The sequence below is a fragment of the Podarcis filfolensis genome (assembly GCF_964270895.1).
Source record: "Podarcis filfolensis genome assembly, chromosome: 16".
NCBI lineage: Eukaryota > Metazoa > Chordata > Lepidosauria > Squamata > Lacertidae > Podarcis > Podarcis filfolensis.
The window spans coordinates 10,840,278-10,860,787 of record NC_139620.1 but is presented as its reverse complement, the minus strand read 5'-3'; the positions used below and the strand labels follow the sequence as shown (position 1 = coordinate 10,860,787).

The 20,510-nt window shown below is 47.6% G+C and overlaps 1 protein-coding gene across 1 annotated transcript; it reads right to left on the bottom strand.

The window, feature by feature from the left end:
* Positions 1-3,470: 3,470 nt before the first annotated feature.
* Positions 3,471-20,447, bottom strand: SDHC (succinate dehydrogenase complex subunit C). Its single transcript, XM_083591608.1, has 6 exons — positions 20,371-20,447; positions 15,085-15,141; positions 14,249-14,350; positions 11,979-12,040; positions 9,690-9,853; positions 3,471-5,033 (listed from the first exon to the last, which is right to left on the bottom strand). The coding sequence occupies exons 1-6, from the start codon at positions 20,388-20,390 to the stop codon at positions 4,929-4,931; spliced, it is 510 nt and encodes a 169-aa protein (XP_083447734.1). The 5' UTR covers positions 20,391-20,447; the 3' UTR covers positions 3,471-4,928.
* Positions 20,448-20,510: the final 63 nt, after the last annotated feature.

The window sequence follows — 20,510 nt, the reverse complement described above, 5'->3', positions numbered from 1 at the left end:
GCCTTGTGAGAGCAAAGCCCTGATGCAGACTAAGAGCACCCCCTTGGAAGGTGTGAAAGGAGCCCCCTAAGCTACGCTCTGCCACAGACAGCGTTGCCAACTCAGGAACAGCATCCCAGACCCTGAGATTTCAGGACTCAAACCTGAGACTTAGTGGAGGGATGCAGTGATGCCATGGGGGGGGGAGGTTTGACCTCCCCTAGGGACGTGGGTGGCGCTGTGGGTTAAACCACAGAGCCTAGGACTTGCCGATCAGAAGGTTGGCGGTTCGAATCCCCGTGACGGGGTGAGCTCCCGTTGCTCGGTCCCTGCTCCTGCCAACCTAGCAGTTCGAAATCACGTCAAAGTGCAAGTAGATAAATAGGTACCACTCCGGCGGGAAGGTAAACGGTGTTTCCGTGCACTGCTCTGGTTTGCCAGAAGTGGCTTAGTCCTGCTGGCCACATGACTCAGAAGCTGTACGCCGGCTCCCTCGGCCAATAAAGCGAGATGAGGGCCGCAACCCCAGAGTCGGCCACGACTGGACCTAATGGTCAGGGGTCCCTTTACCTATGACATCTTTAAGTCTATACAGTAATTTCAGATATGAAGATTAAATGGGAGAGGGGAGGAGGGAGGGGAGAAGCACAGCTCCCCTTTCCCGAGTGTCCTGTCTATGTGTCCTATCTATACAGTCAACTTCTGTTGGGCTGAAGCTTGCTATACAGTTGTACCTCTGGTTACATACTTAATTCATTCTGGAGGTCTGTTCTTAACCTGAAACTGTTCTTAACCTGAGGCACCACTTTAGCTAATGGGGCCTCCCGCTGCTGCCAGCACGCGATTTCTGTTCTCATCCTGAGGTAAAGTTCTTAACCCATGGTACTACTTCCGGGTTAGAGGAGTCTGTAACCCGAAGTGTTTGTAACCCGAGGTGTTTGTAACCTGAGGTACCACTGTATATGGTGCTCTTGCTCACCTGGAGATTCAAGGCCCACCCTTGCCACCTGAGGGTGGTCAGACAAACCTGGAGACTTCAAGTCACAGTCTGGCAACCACAGTCACAGAAGATTGCTGTCCCTTGAGGAATTGCCTGCCATCATTAAACTTTCCCCATTGCGCCACTCCCCAATGAGCTTTTGAGGGATTTCTTTGGGAAATGCCAATTGGAGAAGGGGATGGGTAAGACCCACACCCAACACACAGCATCCTGAAAGCAACGGCATTGTTGTGGCACCCCCTGCAGCACGGTCACGCCGGTCGTGTCACCCTGAAACCACCTCTGCAGAAAGCAACAGATAAACCCCACGACCTCATCTGTTAATGCCAAGCCCATTTTAAAAAGGGATGTGTGTGTGTGGGAGAAACCAAGCTAATTGATTGACTTGAAAGCTGCTGGTTCTGGGACTCGAAAGGCTTCCATCCTCATTAACGCCCTGCGCGTACAGAAGATTATTTCTTTCTTTTAAAAAAAGTATTTTTTGTGTGGGGGGCAAATTTAGACAGTAAAACTCTTCCCAGTAATAGATACGCACAGTTGATTTAACAGAAGCAAAGCCGTCACAGCTCCTGTTCCTTAGGAAAGTCTTAGATCATCTTTTTTTGATCATCAAAGCAGCCAGGCTTTTAAGAGAAGGCTTTCAGAAAACACACGGGAGATCTGGGACTCGTCTCCCCTTTTTAATAGACTGTGAAGTGTGGAGAGAGAGAGAGAGAGACAGACAGGTTAGATCTTCTTTCCAACCACCCACCACCAACCCGTTTTTTTAGAATCAGAAATTCAGGCACTGCCAAGCAGGTGGGGGTTTTTTCATCTATGCTCAGCATTAATACTTTACTGCAGATTTAGTTTTGAAGCGTACCAGGATACAAGGCTGCAGGGAACGCTCGGGAATATATTGTGTGTATCTGAGGAAGATGGACATAAACCGCATTGATGTGGTCCCCAGCAAGGGGGAGATAACAGCAGGCTTGAGGGGGCAGGAATCCCAAGGTTTGCAGAAGTGCAAAGCCATCTTGGGAAAGAACTTCTAAGGCTTGCGGGAAGGAACACCCCCCAAAATGATCAGTGTGGGCTCATTTTGTTCAATCATGAAATGCAGAAAAAGGAAGGGAGACCCTGCTGAAATAGGAGTGTGTGTGTCTTTGTGTGAGAGAAGCATGTGGAACTGGGTGGAGGTAAAATGGAATACAGTACTGTATCCTGGAAGAAGGCACAGCCAGCTGGAACACTTTCTCAACATTTTTTTTTTTTTTGCAGGTCCTCATTGTCACCAGCCCTTTTTTGGAGCTGGGTCATAGTTGAAAGCCATTTATGGGACCCACTCGTTCTGTTTTAATTTAACCAGGTACATGTCCAGATGTGCTTTGGAGCAGGCTGCCAGCTGGTTTTGCACCCTGATCAACCAACCTCACCTGACACGGGCAAAAATCCCTATCATTGTGGGAGATCAGGACTGGGGAATCTTTGGCCAAGTCTTATTGAAGTGCAACTCTCATCAGCCCCAGCAAGCAGAGCTAGCAGCAAGGGATGATGGGAATTGTAGTTCAGCCACATCCAGAGGGCCAAAAATTCCACACACCTATGATAGATGGTAAGGGACACAGGTGGCACTGTGGGTTAAACCACAGAGCCTAGGACTTGCTGATCAGAAGGTTGACGGTTCGAATCCCCACGACGCGGTGAGCTCCCGTTGCTCGGTCCCTGCTCCTGCCCACCTAGCAGTTCGAAAGCATGTCAAAGTGCAAGTAGATAAATAGGTACCACTCCGGCGGGAAGGTAAGCGGCGTTTCCGTGCGCTGCTCTGGTTCTCCAGAAGTGGCTTAGTCATGCTGGCCACACGACCCGGAAGCTGTACGCCGGCTCCCTCAGCCAATAAAGCGAGATGAGCGCCGCAACCCCAGAGTCGGCCACGAGTGGACCTAATGGTCAGGGGTCCCCTTTACCTTTATGTTAGATGGTCAGGGAGGGGTTGAATTCAAAGAACCCAGGACAGGTGGGCTGTACACCCTTACAATTTATTAGTATTACCTTTGAAACCGCAACTTTCCTTTCAGGAGCTCAAGGTGATGTACATGGTTCTCTGCTCCATTTTGTCCTCACAACAAGCCTGTGAGGTAGGTTAGGCTGAGAGACAGTGACTAGCCCAAGGTTACGCAGTGAGCTTCATGGCAAAGTGAGGATTTGAACTCTGGTCTCCCAGGTCCTAGTGCAACAGCCGAACCACACCACCACACCAGTTCTGCTCAGCAACAGAGAACATTTTTTGCATACAGAAGATCTGGGTTTGCAGATTCCACCTGAGGAGGAAGGGCTGAAAGCTACCAATCTCTTCCTGAAAACTTGGGCAGTAGGGGACCTTGGAACTGCCCATGTATTTTTAAACCAGGCCAGTTTCTGCACCCAAGACATACAACAGCTGAGTGAGACGAGACCCACTGTGATCTACCCTGATTATTCAGAAACATGTCGAATAAATAGCACCAGTAACTTCACGTGCCCCACGAAAGGCTGAGGACAATTTATTAGTAGTAGAAACAGGTGGAAACTTTACAAAACCCAAACAATGGTTCTGATCGCAGAGAAGTAAGTTGCTTCATTTGTGGAGAACAGAGGGTGGAGAGAGGCAACCCAGTTTCATTCATGGGGAGGGAAAGCTGTCTGGCTTTAACATTTCAGGAGGTGGTAGTACAGTATGGGCTTGTATTTACGGAGTCCGAGAGGATAGTTCGTCTGCGACAGGGTTGGAGAAACATGTGGCCTTTGCAGATGTGAGGCCTACAATGCCCATCATTCCCAGTGAGCATGGCAAACGGTGATGGGAGTTGTAGTCCCACACCATCTGGAGCTTCCCCATTATCAGGACGGATCCATCTGCAAAGACGGCGAGCAGGATAAAGTGGTCTGAAATTACACCACCCGAGTTCTTCCACCCAAGTAGAGCCAGTGTGGGGAAGCTTTTTCGCTCCAGGCGTTGCCAAACTACGACTCCCATCATCCTTGGCCACCAGCCATGCTTGTTGGGGCTGATGGGAGCTGTAGTTTGGCAGAGTCTGGCTGGAGGGCCAAAGGCTCCCCTCACACCTGCAGCAATGAGACCAGGCCTTGCCCAAGATGACATTGTTTTCTTTTCCCCTGGCCCATGTTGGCGGCCCACACCTACAAAGAGAGCAATGCAGCATTTCAGCACGTTGCCATAGCAACCTTAGCAGAGGCAGCCACAGGCCCGAAGCCTCACGGCCGCTGCCATCACTCTGGGGATAAAGGGGTGAGGCACAGGACAGCCGCTGGAGGTGGCTTTGGCTGAATGTGCTGCTCTTGCCTGCGAGCCTCGCTTATCAATGGCCACCCTTGTCCTCGTGAAAAATATACCCACACGCTCGCTCACACAGTTTGCTAATGGAGCTCCCTCAGCCCCTAGGCGGGGGACAAAGGCTGGTATTGTCTCAAGCCTTTTTGGGGGGAAGACTGGGGGTGGGGAAGAGAGAAACGAAAAGAAGCATGCGGCTGAGGAAAGCAATGGCTCAAGCAGTGCATTGTGGGTATGCTAGCTTCTTAGCCAATCAGGACTCGGCTGCTGTTGGCCATCTTTGGAATCTTGCGCATCCAGCCCTAGGCTTTACCTCAGGGACAAGGGGACAGGGGATTTCTTGAACTCCGGCTGGTGATAATGTGGGACATTAAAATAAAAACAGAAAAAGAGTGGTTCTACAATAATCTGGGAGGATCTGAGAAGGGAGGAGAGAATCGTCTCATTACCATTTACTATTAAACTATGTGATGATTTGTGAACCATTTGCCCCCACCCCAGACTGTTTCCCTAGCCAAAAAGCTGCCTCTCAACTTCTACTGCTCCGGAGATTTTGACGAACTAAACCGTTCAAGAGATGGAAGAGAACAGGATTTCAGGAGTGGTAAGAGGACGAGAGAAGGACTGCTCCGCCCAGCTTCACATTGCTGCAATCCCAATGGAGGACAATACTGTCAAGATAAGGACGAGGACTCCGGATTGGTAGACCTGGGGTATTTTGAATCCTTTGCCCAGGTCCCATGCCTACAAGACAGAGAGAGAGGGAAGCAAAAGTGTTGTTTTAAATAGCTGTTTTTAACTGATTATTTCACTTTAGCAAACCATTATATACATTTTATGAAATAAATAATTAACTCCCATCTGTCCCAGCCAACATGGCCAATGGTCAGGGATGATGGGAATTGTAGTTCCAACAGTATCTGGAGAGCCCAAGACTAGCCACCCTTGTGTTATGAGTGTTGGGTTAGTACCAGGGAGACCCAGTTTCAAATCCCCACCCAGCCATGAAGCTCACAGGGTGACCTCGGCCTGGTCACTGCATCTCAAACTAGCCTAGCTCACAAGGTTGTTTGGAGGATAATGTGGGGTGGGTGGGTAAGAAACCATGTATGCTAGCTTTCCTCAACCTGGACCCCTCTGGACACTGCTGCACTCCCACTTCCACCACCATGATGACAGCTGATGGAGTCGGAGGTTCCCTTGTAATAATAATAATAATAATAATAATAATAATAATAATAATAATAATAATAATTTATTATTTATACCCCGCCCATCTGGCTGGGTTTCCCCAGCCACTCTGGGCGGCTTCCAATAAAACACTAAAATACAATAACCTATTAAACATTAAAAGCTTTCCTAAACAGGGCTGCCTTCTGATGTCTTCTAAAAGTTTGGTAGTTATTTTTCTCTTTGACATCTGGTGGGAGGGCATTCCTCAGGGTGGGTGCCACTACCGAGAAGGCCCTCTGCCTGGTTCCCTGTAACTTGGCTTCTCGCAGCGAGGGAACTGCAAGGATTGCCTCTCAAGAATGCATCTGAAGCTCTGTGAGCACTTGAAAGAGCTATGCGCAAGTCGTTATGCAAAGTAGGTGATGTAATTTGCATAATTTACACCAGACATACAATCAGCATACATCTATACATAAATGAATATGCACACCCATGTCTGCAGCCATCCCTAGCCTGTCTTGTCCAGTAATTTTCAAAGAGAAATAAAAGTAATGTTTGTAGACCTTTCTTGCCTAGTCCCCTGGAAAGGGTTCCTACTCCCCAGAGGTGTTCAGGGAAGTGCTGTTACCTACATCTCGCCTTTCAATACCACAAGGCATTTCCCGGCTCACAGATTAGTTCCTGTGCATGCAGGCAGGTCCAAACTGCTGCGCTAGAATTGACAGGTGTATGGTATTGGGGTGCAGTGCTGCAAGTTTGTGGGGTTTTCTCCCAGATCACTCTTGCTTTCTGCAACTGTATGCTGGTGTGTGTGCGCGTGTGTGTAGAGAGAGAGGGAGAGAGAGAGGGAGAGAGAAAGAGGGAGGGAGGGAGAGAGAGAGAGAGAAGTGCACACATCACTCTTTTCTTTCTCCTGGCAATATTCTTCTCTCTAGCTGTGGCAGCTTCTGATGACAGCCGTTTGTATCGAGTGACAGCAGCTTCTATGCCTCCCTAATAATGTACAAGGGCACACTTGATGCGCAGGGAGCAAAATCCATTTGTCAAGCCCAGCGCCCACCAATCGGCATCCCCTGCCCCAAGGGGCAGCCACTGATTGTGACTCTCAGTAAACCAGAATGCCCTCCAGATCTTATTTTTCAAAAGCAAAGGGAGGCGTGGGCAGGCAGAAGAATCCATGCATACTATCTGGAGTCAAGGGGAAGAGAAGATGCTCATTCAGAGAGGCATAAGATGCCCAGGAGCTGGGCAAGGGAGTCAGTGGGTTGGCCTTTAGAAGTTTTTTTTCCTCTAAAGAGAAAAACAGACACACACACACACACACAGCTCACACTTCTCCCAGAGAGAACCGTCTGTCCCAAATCTCAGCCCCGGGTAAGTACTGAAGAGTCAGTTGCTTTCAAGGGAATGTTGCAGAGTCCCAGAAGTGAGCAATCAGAGCAGTTGTTCTCTCCCCCCGCCCCTCCCAGCGAGAAAACACGCTGACAGATCTAATTGCTTTGAAAAGAAGTGCCACTTCGCAGCACTGCAAATGGCAGAGAAGGATGCAAACATGCAATATGATTGCTCCTTTCTCCGGGGGTGCAGGATGTGTAGTGTAGTGGTTAGAGTGCTGGACCAAGACCTGGGAGGCCACAGTTCAAATGCCCACTCAGCTTTCAGCTCACTGGGTGACCCTGGGTGACTCCCTGCCCCCCCAGCCTGACCTACCTCACAAGGTTGTTGTGCGGATAAAATGAGGAGGGAGAACCTTGTGTGTCACCTTGAACTCTTCAAAGGATAGGTGGGTCATAAATATAGGAAGTAAATACCGTATTTTTCGCTCTATAGGATGCACTCGACCATAGGACGCACCTTGTTTTAGAGGGGGAGAACAAGAAAAAAAAAATCTCCCCCTCTCTGCTCAGCGCCCCTTCAGCGAAGCGGCAGGAGAAACGGAGCCCCTTCCATTTCTCCTCCCGCTTCGCTGAAGGGGCGCAGTGCAGCTCTCCCTCTCTGCTGAAGGGAGTCTTGCTCTCCCGGCTTCGGCAAAAGGAACCCGAAGCCTTTGGAGCACAGCGCGAGGTCCCGCTGCGCTCCAAAGGCTTTAGGCAGCGCACCAACCCCTCTCGCTCTCCAGGCTTCAGCGAAAGCAACACGTAGCCTCCAGAGCGCGGAGGGAGCGCTCCCTCTGCGCTTCGGAGGCTTCGCGTTGCTATCGCTGAAGCCAAGGAGCCTGCATTTGCTCCATAGGACGCACACACATTTCCCCTTAATTTTTGGAGGGGAAAAAGTGAGTCCTATAGAGCAAAAAATACGGTAAGTAAGGAAGTCAACTCTTTCCACCCCTTTGCTTTTAGGCACTTGGCTGTTGTTGTTTTAAGCTGTTGGTCAGAGTTGCATGAGTTAATCCTGGCTCAGGCTGCTACCCACACAGAGACATCCTGCCACTAGCCCAAACCTCCCCCTTTCGTCTGCTGAATGTGTGGGCAAGCAATGTTCGTCTGGCAGAATCCCCAATGCAAAGCTTCCATGTACAGAGACGGTATACCATTGAATACCAGGACAGGCACCTTCTTACTTATTACTATTACATTTCTATCCTGCTTTTCCTCCAAGGAGCTCCAGGTGGCATCTAAGGGTCTCCCCAATTTATCTTCACACTTTATGTCTTCAGCCTGGCAGCCCCCAGTGCTTTTCCAGCTGCACTGGCTCCCGATGGAGTACAGGGTCAGATTTAAGGTGCTGGTTTTGACCTTTAAAGCCCTTCACGGCCTAGGACCCTCGTACTATGGGACCGCCTCTCCCGGTATCCCCCACGGAGGACCTTAAGGTCCATAAATAGCAACACCCTAGAGGTCCCGGGCCCTAAGGAAGTTAGATTAGCCTCAACCAGAGCCAGGGCCTTTTCAGCACTGGATCCGGCCTGGTGGAACGCTCTGCCTCATGAGACCAGGGCCCTGCGGGATCTGATTTCTTTCCGCAGGGCCTGTAAGACAGAGTTGTTCTGCCTGGCCTTTGGCTTGGAGCCAATTTGATTCCCTCCCCTCCCCCTCCTTCTTTTTCCTTTTCCTTTCTCCTCCTGTGATGAGGCTGCATTTTAATATTTTAATGTTGTATTTTAATCTTGTTTTTAAGTTGTATTCATTCAACTTGTTTTTATTATTGCTTGTTAGCCGCCCTGAGCCTGGCCTTGGCTGGGGAGGGCAGGGTATAAATAAATAATTATTATTATTATTATTATTTGGAACTCCCTCCCACAGCTCTTTCAGACAGGTGCTTTCTCTCCTGCCTTTCTGATACGCGCTTAAAAAGTTCTTCTTTCAACAAGCCTTCTAAAATCTCTATCCCGGTCGGCACCTGCTTTCAGTTTGAATTGATTTTGCACATGTGCTGTTGCTTTAATCTGTTTTTAAAAAATATTTATTACTATTTTTAATTTTTTTATATTGTCTTATTGTTATAATTATTTTCATATGTTTACTTCAGCAGCTCGTATGCCATTTAAATCACAGTCGCCTCTAAGCGGTGTACTGCAGACTCAGTAGAGTGAAAATAAAACTGAGCTGAAACTATAAAATCAGAATTTAGTTAAAATGCCTGCTAGCAAAAGAACAAGCCTTTGGTAAGAGCTAGAATTTCAACTGGGGGGGGCGGGGGGGCCTGTCTGACCTCAACTGGGAGGGAGCTCCATAAAATGGGCCTGCAATCCTGAACACATAAACAGCGACTCCTCCCAATAACTCAGTGATTACTTATGTCATTATATTGCAAATGGCTCTAGGATGCATCATGGCAAGAATTCATATATATATTTAGGCATCAGGCAAAAACATTTAGTCAGGCCTTTGGCTTATAATTCTCTGTGGGCTTCATGACTTGTTGGGATGTTTTATTCCTGCCTTTTTAAAAATAGGATTGCCCTTTAGAATTTTTTTTTTTTTGCTTTATTTTATGCTGGCTTCAATCTGTTTGTTTGCTTCCATATTGTAATCGTGGTAAAAAAAAAAAAGCAACAAATACATTAAATAAATAAAATAATGAATGAAATCAATGACTAATATTAACAGCAGCAGCAACGGTGCAAGGAAGATTAGGATAAGGTCAACCGGTGACTTCCATGGCTGAGTTGGGATCTGAACCCTGGTCTGTAGATCCCAGTCTAGTATTTTAACCGCCACACCACCACTGCCTCTTTTATGCCGAGAGGCTCCCCAGCTGCACCCATATTCCAAAGGGGCTACTCACTAGATGCCTGATTCCGTTCCAGGTGTGGAAGGTCAAGGGGAAAGCCAGGGCAAACTTTGCAGAGTAGATGAGGGCAGGCCCCAGGCTAAGGGACCTGATCAGATCCAAGTAGTCAGCAAAGTGTCCTGGGAGGATCAGAGCGCTTAAGCCGAAGAGCGACACCCCTGAGGAGAAAAACACAAGAGAAATGGGCTCCTTTGGACAATCTGTTTCTCGAGCAATCTTCTGTGCAAAGCTGATGCGGAGGCTGGACTATGCCTGATTTTTGTCTGAGCATTCATTGCGATTTGTTCATAGGCAGTGCTTTTTTCTGGGGGTACTCAAAGATATGCAGTACTGGCACCTTAAACCCCCCCCCCATGTGAAAAGTGTGGCACTTACTGTAACAACTTTATGGTGAGTAGCACCGTTCGTAGGGCAGTTATACAGCAATGCGCATTCGCCCTACAGCCACCATGAACTTTTTGCAGGGTGTTTAGCTGTTTTCCCATTAAATCATTCATTTCTCCCACTTTTCAACGTGTTGCCCACCTTTCCGCTTTGCAAACTGCAAACCTACTCTCACGGGAGGCAGTAACGGCAACCCCCGAAGAGGATTAGACTGATTCATGTAGGAAAAGGCCATTGATAGGCTATGCTCTGCCTCCACAGCTGGAGACAGAAATGCTTCTGAATATCAATTTCTGGAAGCCACAGGAGGGGAGAGTCCTCTTGTGAAGGGATCCAGCTCAAGGCCTGGCCACTGAGGCATCTGTTTAGCCCCTGGGAGAACAGGATGCTGGACTAGATGTGACAAGGGCGTGAACCAACATGTTCTTTTTATGTTCATATGTAAAAAGACTTTATCTTAGGGGTGGAAAGTGGATTTATTGTGCAATGGTGTGCCATGGCAACAGAGCATTTTAATCTGCTTTATTTGCAAAAACCTCCGATTTCAGTTTGAGCTTGAGCGCCTCCTGTGAAATTCTGGCTGTCTGGGGGCACCCAGGGATGCTAAGGATATGGGAGGCAGACATACCACTCTCAAGCTCCTGAAAAACCTCTCACATTTGCTACCTGTGCTATGCAAGTTTCATGCTGCAGGAGAACCTACACCCAGCACACACCTCCATGACAAGCCATACAGTATATGACATCTAGTGTGCGGCAGGTAAAGAGGCAGCTGAGCAAAAGGGGCGTTTTGCAGGCACCGATCAGCCCTGGACAGAGCGCTCTGCCAATGCCAGCCATCAGACACCACAATACAGTAAAATGGCGAATTCAATTCAAGTGGCTTAATACCACGGCTCTGCTCAGCTTATAAGGCCACCAACTAGACTAAGGAGCATCCATCAGGGCGAGACACAGAACAGCCACAAGCAAGGCCGGATTAGCAGTGGCTCGAGCTCTGACAAAGCCCCTTAAAGCTTCTGGAGGAAAGTTTCCTTTCCAGGCAAATTACAGATCAGCTACCAATGCACAGGCAACCTCAGCTAGCTGAGCAAAGAGAGGCAAGAATGGCAAACCCCACGGGCGAGAGCTGGGACGCAGAGCCGGATTGACATGCGCCAGGGACAGCTGATACGCAATAAGGACAGCTTGATGAGAGCGCCTGGGTTGGCTGGAAGAGTGGCGGCGGCGGCTCCTTCCTTTTAAGCCTCAAGGCTTCTCCTTGCTGTTTCCAGATGGCACTGCCAGAATGGATGGCAGGGGCAGTGGGGAAGGGCAGGCGGAGCTAGCAAGAGCGAAGACCGCCAAGCTGCTCTTAGATCTGCTCCCTTCCTGCCCACCTGCCAGTCACTGGTCAGCAAAACCCTCCCAGGACACTTCACCCGCCACCCCGGCCAAAGGAGCATCCTTGCAAAGCGCAGGACCAACGTGGCCCAAGCTGTCCTGCTGTTTCCCAGTGGTCATGCTTCTCATTTTGCTGACTGCCCTGACTTGTCCAGGGCATTAAAAAAATAAAATCTTCTTCTGCTCCCCAATCTCCCCTGGCTGCTTGAGATGAATCTGGCGAAGTGCCTCTTGGCTGACAGGCATGAGAGGGGCTGTACCACTTGAGACTGCAAAGGGCAGGGGGTAGCACTTTTTAAATGCATGACACATACGCATGCCCCATGTTAAGGCAAAAAACACATTTCCTGAAATTCAGCAGCATTCTCCCATTGCTCCAGGCGCCTCTGGGAAGCCCAAGCACAGCAGAAAGGCTACAGGCCGTTCTGCAGTGAGGGAGCCGCAGCTGTAAGGAGGGTGCTGAAAAACAGGAGTGGGGTCCAGAGGAAGGTGACAAAGGACAGACCCCCAAAGTACCTAGGCTCATCGCAGCTCCTGTGCCACGGTGAGAAATGGACATCATCATGGGCAGGGACCAGCTGAAAGAAGAAGAAACAGAGGCCAGTGAGACGGGGCACAAAGCAAGGCACCAGAGTCTAGCCAGACTGCCACCAACATTCAGTTCACAACAGCTCTTTCTTCCCCCACCCCATCCCACCAAACTCTCTTAAAAAAGGAGTGGGGAACCTGCAGCCAATGGGCCCATTCTCGCCTGCCAGCGGGTTCTTACTTGGCCCACCAGTCCCTTTCCTCCAAACCACGCCCACGTGGCTAATCAAGTGGTGCCTCTGGCTGATGTAAACTGATCGGTGGGTTAAGTCCTGCTGGCTGCAGATTCACCAGCATATTCCCCATGAGGAACACACTGGCGAAGCAGACCCCGGCAGAGAGCAGGATTGAGCCCTCCGCTCATCAGCTGATGAACGGAGAGTTAAATTCTACTGGGTGCTGCTTCGCTAGCATGTTCCCTCGCAGGGAACCCCTCTCTCTGCCCTAGAACTTTGGCAGATGGAAGCGGGAGAAGCCACCCTTTGGTCACCTGACATCATCATAGCATCAGGTGATTGACCGGTGGGTGACCCCACCCACCTGTCAAAGTTGGTCCACAGGGTGGAAGGAGATAACCGGGGCCAAAATGGCTCCCCACTCTGGTCTTAAAGCCTTTGTTCAATTGATTATTCAGCTACTTCATTTCTAGATTGCCTATCAACCGAAGTCCCTGGGCTGTTTTCAGAATCCAGTAAGACACACCAAAAATAAATAAATCCCTATGTAAACGACATAAAACCTTCACAACCCAGCATTCAGACAGCACCAAAAACACAGATCAGCATAAAGTAAAACCCCAAAAAACAACATTTTGCACAGATCTAACTGCACTAGAAGAAAAAAATAAAAGAGGCTGAGAGAGGGAAGAGGTCTCTGGTTGACCCAGTGCAAAAAGCAATGCAGTTTGTTCCCATAAGAAGCAGCGATGGCCACCAACTAGGGTGGCTTTAAAAGAGGGCTAGACAAATCCATGGACAAGGAGGCTACTAACGGCCACAACAGCTGGTAGCAGGTCCTAAAGCATATATGTACATCTCTCAGGTGTCAAAGACCAGGCTAAAGAGATAAGTCTTCAGCATATGACAGAAACTGCAGAATGAAGTTGTGCCAAATGCACCTCTGTGGTGGGGACAGAATTCCTCTGTTTAGGGGCCACCACAGAGAAGGCCCTCTCCTCAGCTGCAATGCACAGTTGCCGTCGGTGGAATTACTTGTACTTTTTATTTTATTTCCCCCTCACTATATGGAGTCAAATATTGAGTTTTGGATCTTGTTTGTGTATGTGGGCTATTAATAAACTCAAAACAGAACTGATTTGGGGAAGGAGGGGGAGAATCGGTGACTCTCCAAGTGTAAATCACCCAGGATGGAGAAACTGTTCCAGCTCATTCTGTGCCTGTACCCAGAATTATGCCAGGAATCCAGCCAGATGAGGCGAAGGGATGGAGGAATCTACGGAGGTGGCTGAGGAATGACTTTGCCACAATGGCAGGAATCCTGGAGGGGCGATGGAAGAAAGAGAGACCGGCTTAAAGGGAAAGCAGCGGACCTTCTGAGCGCCACTGTGAAGAAAGAAGGAACAGGATGCTGCAAGGGGAACAGGGTGCGAATTCCGCATCCAGGGAGCCAATAGAATATAGGAAGCTGCTTTATAGTGAGCCAAGGTTTCAGGCAGGGAATCTCAGCCCTACCTGGAGAAGCCAGGGATTGAACTTGCAGGCAAAACTGATGTTCTACCCACCAAGGGGCAGCCCTTCCCCTGTGGTGTGCAGCAGCATCAAATCCAAATGTCCACCCCTTTCCCTTTAAGTAAGCCGCTCTTTCGTCGACTGCCCTTTCAGGATTCCTGCCAACGTGGCAAAGGGTTCCTCTGGGTGATCTCAGTGATCCAGCTGGGATACGAAGGCTCAGGTGGTCCTTAAGGTATCCTGAGCCAAAGCTGCTTGGGGCTTTGTATATATAACACAGGAACTCTGAACCTGTAGCAGAAGATGGCAATAATGCGGTAAGCCTTGGGGAAGCCTTGCAGAACATCTAATAAAGTGAAATGATGTGTCTGGTCAGCTCAGTATAAATTGTGTTGAGAACGTGCTGCAAAAAAACACCCACCAACCCCGTCCCGGTGCCTAAATCTTGCTCTTTATCTCAATTAATTGGAAATGTGAACGCCTCCCTTCTTAAACAAAGCCAGCTCTTACTGGTAGATGGTGACATGAGGGGACAGAGGACGGTTGGACCGGGTGTTCTTCTCCCAAAACTGGGCCATCTCCTCCTTTGCCGTCGTTGCCATGGGGACCACGCTGGAAAAGAAAACACAGGAGAGGAAAATGGCGCTGGGGCCTGTGCTGTGCTTAGGAACATGGGAAGATACTGCATTGCAATCAAGAGAACAGGGCGGGTCCTAAAATGGGAGGGAAAGCCATGGTTCGACCATCTCATGGGTGCCTCATGGTTTGTTAAACGAACAATGCCTCAAACCAGAGGTGCATAACTTTTGCTGTTGTTGTCCTTCGTCCTTCCTCCCCACCCCTTTTCCTTTTTTTGTCATCTAAAATAGAACACTGCAAGTCTGAGGATGGGATCGACCTCATTTGTTTTCTGCAAGGAGTTTTGTGGAGGTGAAGAGCAGGGTTATTTTTTTAAAAGAGGGAAATTATTTAAATAATAAAATAAAATTGTTGCACCAACTTCCTCTCCTGTAGGGCTCTGATCGGAAGCTTGTTTAGGGACAACTTTTGTTTGCAATAAATAAGGGTGTGGTGGAGGGGCACAGAGACAGAGGGTGAATGGAAAGGACCATCTGAAGCCAAGTCGTTGGCAAGTAAACCAGCGAACGCCCTTTGATTTATATTTCCTGTGAGCAGCACCTGCAGATTCTATAAAGTGCCAATCACAGCATTAACAGCTAGCCAGCCATTTTAATGGCCCATGAATTATGGGAGAACAAACTGGCAGAGGAGTGAATCTTGCAAGGATCCAAACAGCAGGAGGAGAATTAACAAAAGCTCATTTTTTTTTAGTGTCATAAACTCACTGCCGCGTGGAGAGTCCCGGTCCGAGACGAACACAGAGGCATCGCCGGCTGGCTAATCTGAAAGACAAAAGTGCTCTTTGAATTTACAACTGAAGCCTTATTCTTCCCACCAAGACACAGTGCAAGGCAGGAAACATGAAAACACAACACGTTTTGCTCGATAATCACACAGAAACCATTATTGTTATTATACTGGGGTGTGTATGTGTCTAAAACCTTCCGACACAATAACGAAATAAAATGTTGGCACTGCAGCTAAGGCTGTGTACACAGCATACATTTAAAGCACAGGCCCGCCTGCCCCCCGAGTTCTGTGAACTGTAGTTTGCCAAGGGTGCTGGGGACTATAGTTCTTTAAGGGGTAAAGACAAATTGGGAGGGGGAGAATGTACTTTAAATATATGGTGTGTACTACACAGCCAGAGAAATATATCGCCAGCTTCCCATTGGTTTAAGTAAATCACAATCCAATATTGCCAAAAGCATTTTGACCAGGCAGTCTTCTTCAGTGGCAAACAATAACAGCTATTAGATGGATGAGTGTGAAATGGATTACCGTATTTTTTGCTCTATAAGACTCACTTTTTCCCTCCTAAAAAGTAAGGGGAAATGTGTGTGCGTCTTATGGAGCGAATGCAGGCTGTGCAGCTATCCCAGAAGCCAGAACAGCAAGAGGGATCACTGCTTTCGCTGCGCAGCAATCCCTCTTGCTGTTCTGGCTTCTGGGATTCAGAATATTTTTTTTCTTGTTTTGCTCCTCCAAAAACTAGGTGCGTGTTATGGTCTGGTGCATCTTATAGAGCAAAAAATACGGTATATTTCAGGTCTGCTTACATCTAGGTTCAGGCTGCCCAGGCTTTTAAATAAAATGTGAAACCACCCATTCAAACCATTAATGGACAGAAATGGAGTTGGTTGCAATTCCCCAGCTTCCGCTGCAAAACTCTCACAGATCCATCCAAAGAGATGCTATACAGTATATGGATTTCATAAAAGGTTTTAAATATTTATTGATCTAACAGTGACATATTACAGATTTAATATAAATCTATGTATATCGAGCTGAAGGAATGTGTGTACATAATTTTGAAAGATGAATGCTTGCTATGTATTTGTCTATCAGTACGTTAAATCTTTTTTTAAAAATTAATGAAAGGGGGAATATATTCGTGTGCATCTGTGCACCACACACACAAAATCAAACATACAGTCCTTCACATCTCCATCCTTGAAATGCAGCTCGTTTTAATTTGCTCACTAAATATAAAATATCCAAGATGGGCGAGAAAAACCAGCCCTGCCAATAACAAAAAGCAGTTATTTCATGCCTGGACTCCTAAAGGGGAAAGGTTTGCAGGCTTCTGGTGGGGCAAAAGCGAGAAAGAAAACAAACTTTCATTTCATTCTGCAGATGCCATTTGTCACACCTGAAGCGCTAGCAAAATAGCAGGTCGTTGTTTCAGTGCAGTGAGCATCACATTTCAGTCGCAAACTGACACCATGAGCAAGAGGTAAATTAAGGGTTTCAATTTCTTTTTTTATTATTACAGGCACACACACACACCCCTGCAAGCTACAGGAGCTATTCTAGACAGATCCCGTCAAGATGTTGTCAAGCTGACATTCAAAGGTGACACACCAGCAAAAAACTAGTGATTCACAAGGCAGCCGGTCATAGCTCAAGGAGTTTAGAGATGGGGACTGGAGTGGACTTTGTCTAAGGACACACTAGTGTTGGAGATAATTGACACATAAAAAAGGAAACTTGCTTATAAGCAGAGGACTGCTGGATCAGGCCAAAGGCCCACCTAGCCCAGAATCCTGTTCTTACAGTGGTATTCCAGATTATTGTGAGAAGCCTACAAGCAGGACCTGGGTGCAATATGTACCTTCTTCTCTTGAGATTCCTTGCAACTGCCTCTGTGGCTGCCTCTGTCAGTGGAGAAAGAATATAGCCACTGCAGCTGGTAGCCTTCTCTCCTCCATGAATTTGTCTATTCCTCTTCTAAAGCCATCCAAGTTGGTGGCCATTCTGACCTCCCGTGGGAGCACACTCTATAATTTAACAATGCACTGTGTGAAGGACTTTCTCTCCGGTTTCGAGTTACCCCACTTTGCCGGATCAGGTTCCTTCCAAGAATTCTGGGAGGTTTGGGTAAAATTAGGGTTGCCATACGTCCGGAATTTCCCAGACATATCCAGAATCCTGCATGTGTCAGCAGCGTCTGGGCGGAAATCCGGACATATGGCAGCCTGTGTCGACAGTGCCAATTTTGCCGATTTCCCCTAGAAATGAGATACAGGCAGGTCAAAATGAGGCAGGAAAGAGGGGCAAAGAAATAAGAATTGAGACCAGCTGAAAGCCTGTTGATGAACATGTTTTGTAGGAAGCGAGTGGCAAAGTGTGATGGTTATTTTTCTGTAACTAGGATGCTTCCCATTATTATTTTCTGCAGGGCGGTTGAGAATGTGAAGTGGTTCCATGGAAAAGCATTGCTTCTGAACTGGCACTGGGTGAAAAGAAAACTCTTGAGCATGGTGGCAGAACCGTGACAGCTCATTCACACATAAGTTGCCACTTGATAAGTGATGCACATACATGTGGGAACCAACTCACACATACAGGCACATGTGTTCAATGTTGCACATGTATGCACACCTTTCATACTGTATGCACATATGCACACAGACAGGTGCTCTTACAGATATTTGCAATTTCACAAACCTACAAATGTTAAATTTAGATGTGCGCGTCTAAACCCACATCAATAAAGCATGGGCATATATGACTACAATACCATAAACCTGCACATGCATTTAAGCTCAGGTGTTCAGAGATGCATATACACAGCCTGTGCATAGTTCCACAAAATGGTTACATATGCTTTACGGCTACTGCACACTTCCATACAATAAAGCATGCATACTCTAAGACATATTCACAATGCCACAAGCCAGCATATGTATTTAAACTTATGGACACACAGAGATGTACAACTGCACGCATGCTCACAAGTGCCACAAATATATTATTCGTGCATTTCAGCTTATGCACATCTGACTGCAATGAAGCACACACGTAAGTGTACGCATGCAAGGCAAACACTCTCACAAACTCATGCATGCATTTCAGCTTATGCACAAACAGAGACCCATGTTTGCAGTGCAACAAGCACATGTACACAAAAGAATAGATGAACACACACCAGGCTTCAGAAAGGGCAACATTTAGAAACTAGTTGGAGAATATTTCAGCCTCACTGGACACTTGCCTACTGAACTTACAAGTAGCCATTCTGAAACAAAGAGCTTTCAGGGAAAACTCCAGTGTGAAATTGAATCACAACTGATGAAGAAATTCAGTCAAACGAAAACTTGTGACTGAATCAAGATAATGGGTTTTTAATTGCACTACATGGTATTAATTAGGTTACCAGTGCCAGGATATTTGCGTTTGCACCAACATTGCCTTGGTGACAGTAATACTAACTATTCTGCTTTTATCGGCGTCTGTTTTTCACGGATTTCCTTTACATTTGGCCTCACTCCTCTTCATCCCTGCCCATCAAAGCACATATACGCAGCTGCCATAATTTAAGATTATGCTTCATGCATTGGAGGAAACAGACAACCAAAGTGTGCTCCCTAATAGTTTGCTGGTTGTCTTTAAGGTTTCACATGTACTTTACATGTAGAAGCTTTGTCCACTTGGAGAAGAGGCTGGTGGGACTGCATTGCTGACATCATGCACGGCACCAGCCCTATGCCTTGAACACTGGCACACTGACATTGGTATCTATACTGGGAAAATCAACAGGCAAATGACAGGTCATGCATAGGCTTGCATGTGATCTGGACCCATGCATGATCAGGGGTTCTGATCATGGGAACAACAACGTGTGGAAAGTTGTTCACACATAGGCTTTCCTGGTGCAGGTACCTATAACAGCACACAAATGTCCATGGGGCAGGGCTGACATAGAATAGGACATTAGAGGCAGTGTCAGGGGTGCAGTTTCATTGCCTCCTTCTGTGTGTGGAGAAGGCCCACCAGCATGTCTGCTTGTATGCAAACACATCTGTCTAGTTTGTGGAAATGCCTGTGGACGTGTAATGAATGCATAAGCGTTAACACAGCTGTGGGGGTTTATGGGTGGATGTGTCACAAATAAATGCATATGCAGAAACGTGCATAGGCACATAACACTGACATGCAATCATAGAATTGTGGAGCTGGAAGGGTCATCTAGTCCAATACCCTGCAATGCAGGAATCTCAATTAAAATATACATGGCATGCATGTGTAATGCATCTGTGGGGCTTGTGTACATGTGTGCACACACCTGCTTGCAAATGGATGAACGCTCATACATTTTTATGTATGACAATATACATAAACCAGAAATGCATTCATTATACATCTCCGAATGCACATTTGCATATGTCTAGATGAGCACCTGTTTCTACACAGAATCACAGATTTGTAGAGTTTGAAGGCACCACGAGGATCATCTAGTCCAACCCCCTGCAATGCAGGAATCTTTCACCTCATGTGGGGCTCAAACCCAAGACCCTGAGATTAAGAGCCTCATGCTACACCAAATAAACTTTGTCGTTAACTATGTTTGAAACTACGTAAGTACAGTAGTATCAGACTGTTTTAATGTAGTGTTGCAATTTTGTGTTCTAATGCTGTAATGCACCCTGGGACCTTAATGTGAAGGGTGGGCAATAAATTAAATAATAATATGAACAACAGCATATACTTATATACTTATATGTATATACTTCTATACTTAGCTATGCGCCTAATGCTTAAATGTGTGCATCTTACATCTGCGGGGCTTGCGAGTGAGTGCATACAGACACAGATTACATCTCTCTGCACACACAAGTTTAAATGCGCACAGGGATATGTGACACCGCAAAAACATTATGTACCCATGTGCTGACAGGTGTGGGGCGTGTGCATGCAAGCAGAAAGGCAGGCACAGCCTGCTAGTGTACGTGAAAACGCACTTTGTACATGCAGCAGGATAACAAAACTCTTTAGGTTTGCATTTCAGTTTCTGCAAGAGGATAACGGAACGGCGCTAAAAAAAACACACCTTCAGGGTAAAAACCAATGTCACCCAGTCGCACCCAAGGGCACAGCCCCCCCCCGACAAACGGCCCCTCACAGAACACACCCCATTTCCCAGACAACCAGGAATGACCCCCACCCCACCTCCCACTCCTTCTCTTCCCTCCCAGCGCTTCGCCCCGTCTTCTCTGCCCCGCAGTCACCTTAATAGAGACACCGCCATCTTGCCGCGGCGCCACTCGCTCCAATGTCCCCCCGCCCAACCCCAAGCAGGAAGAGGGCGCAGGGTGACGTCACTGCCCTACTTCCGTCGTCAAAGGCAAGCAAGGGCGGAAGGGCAGGC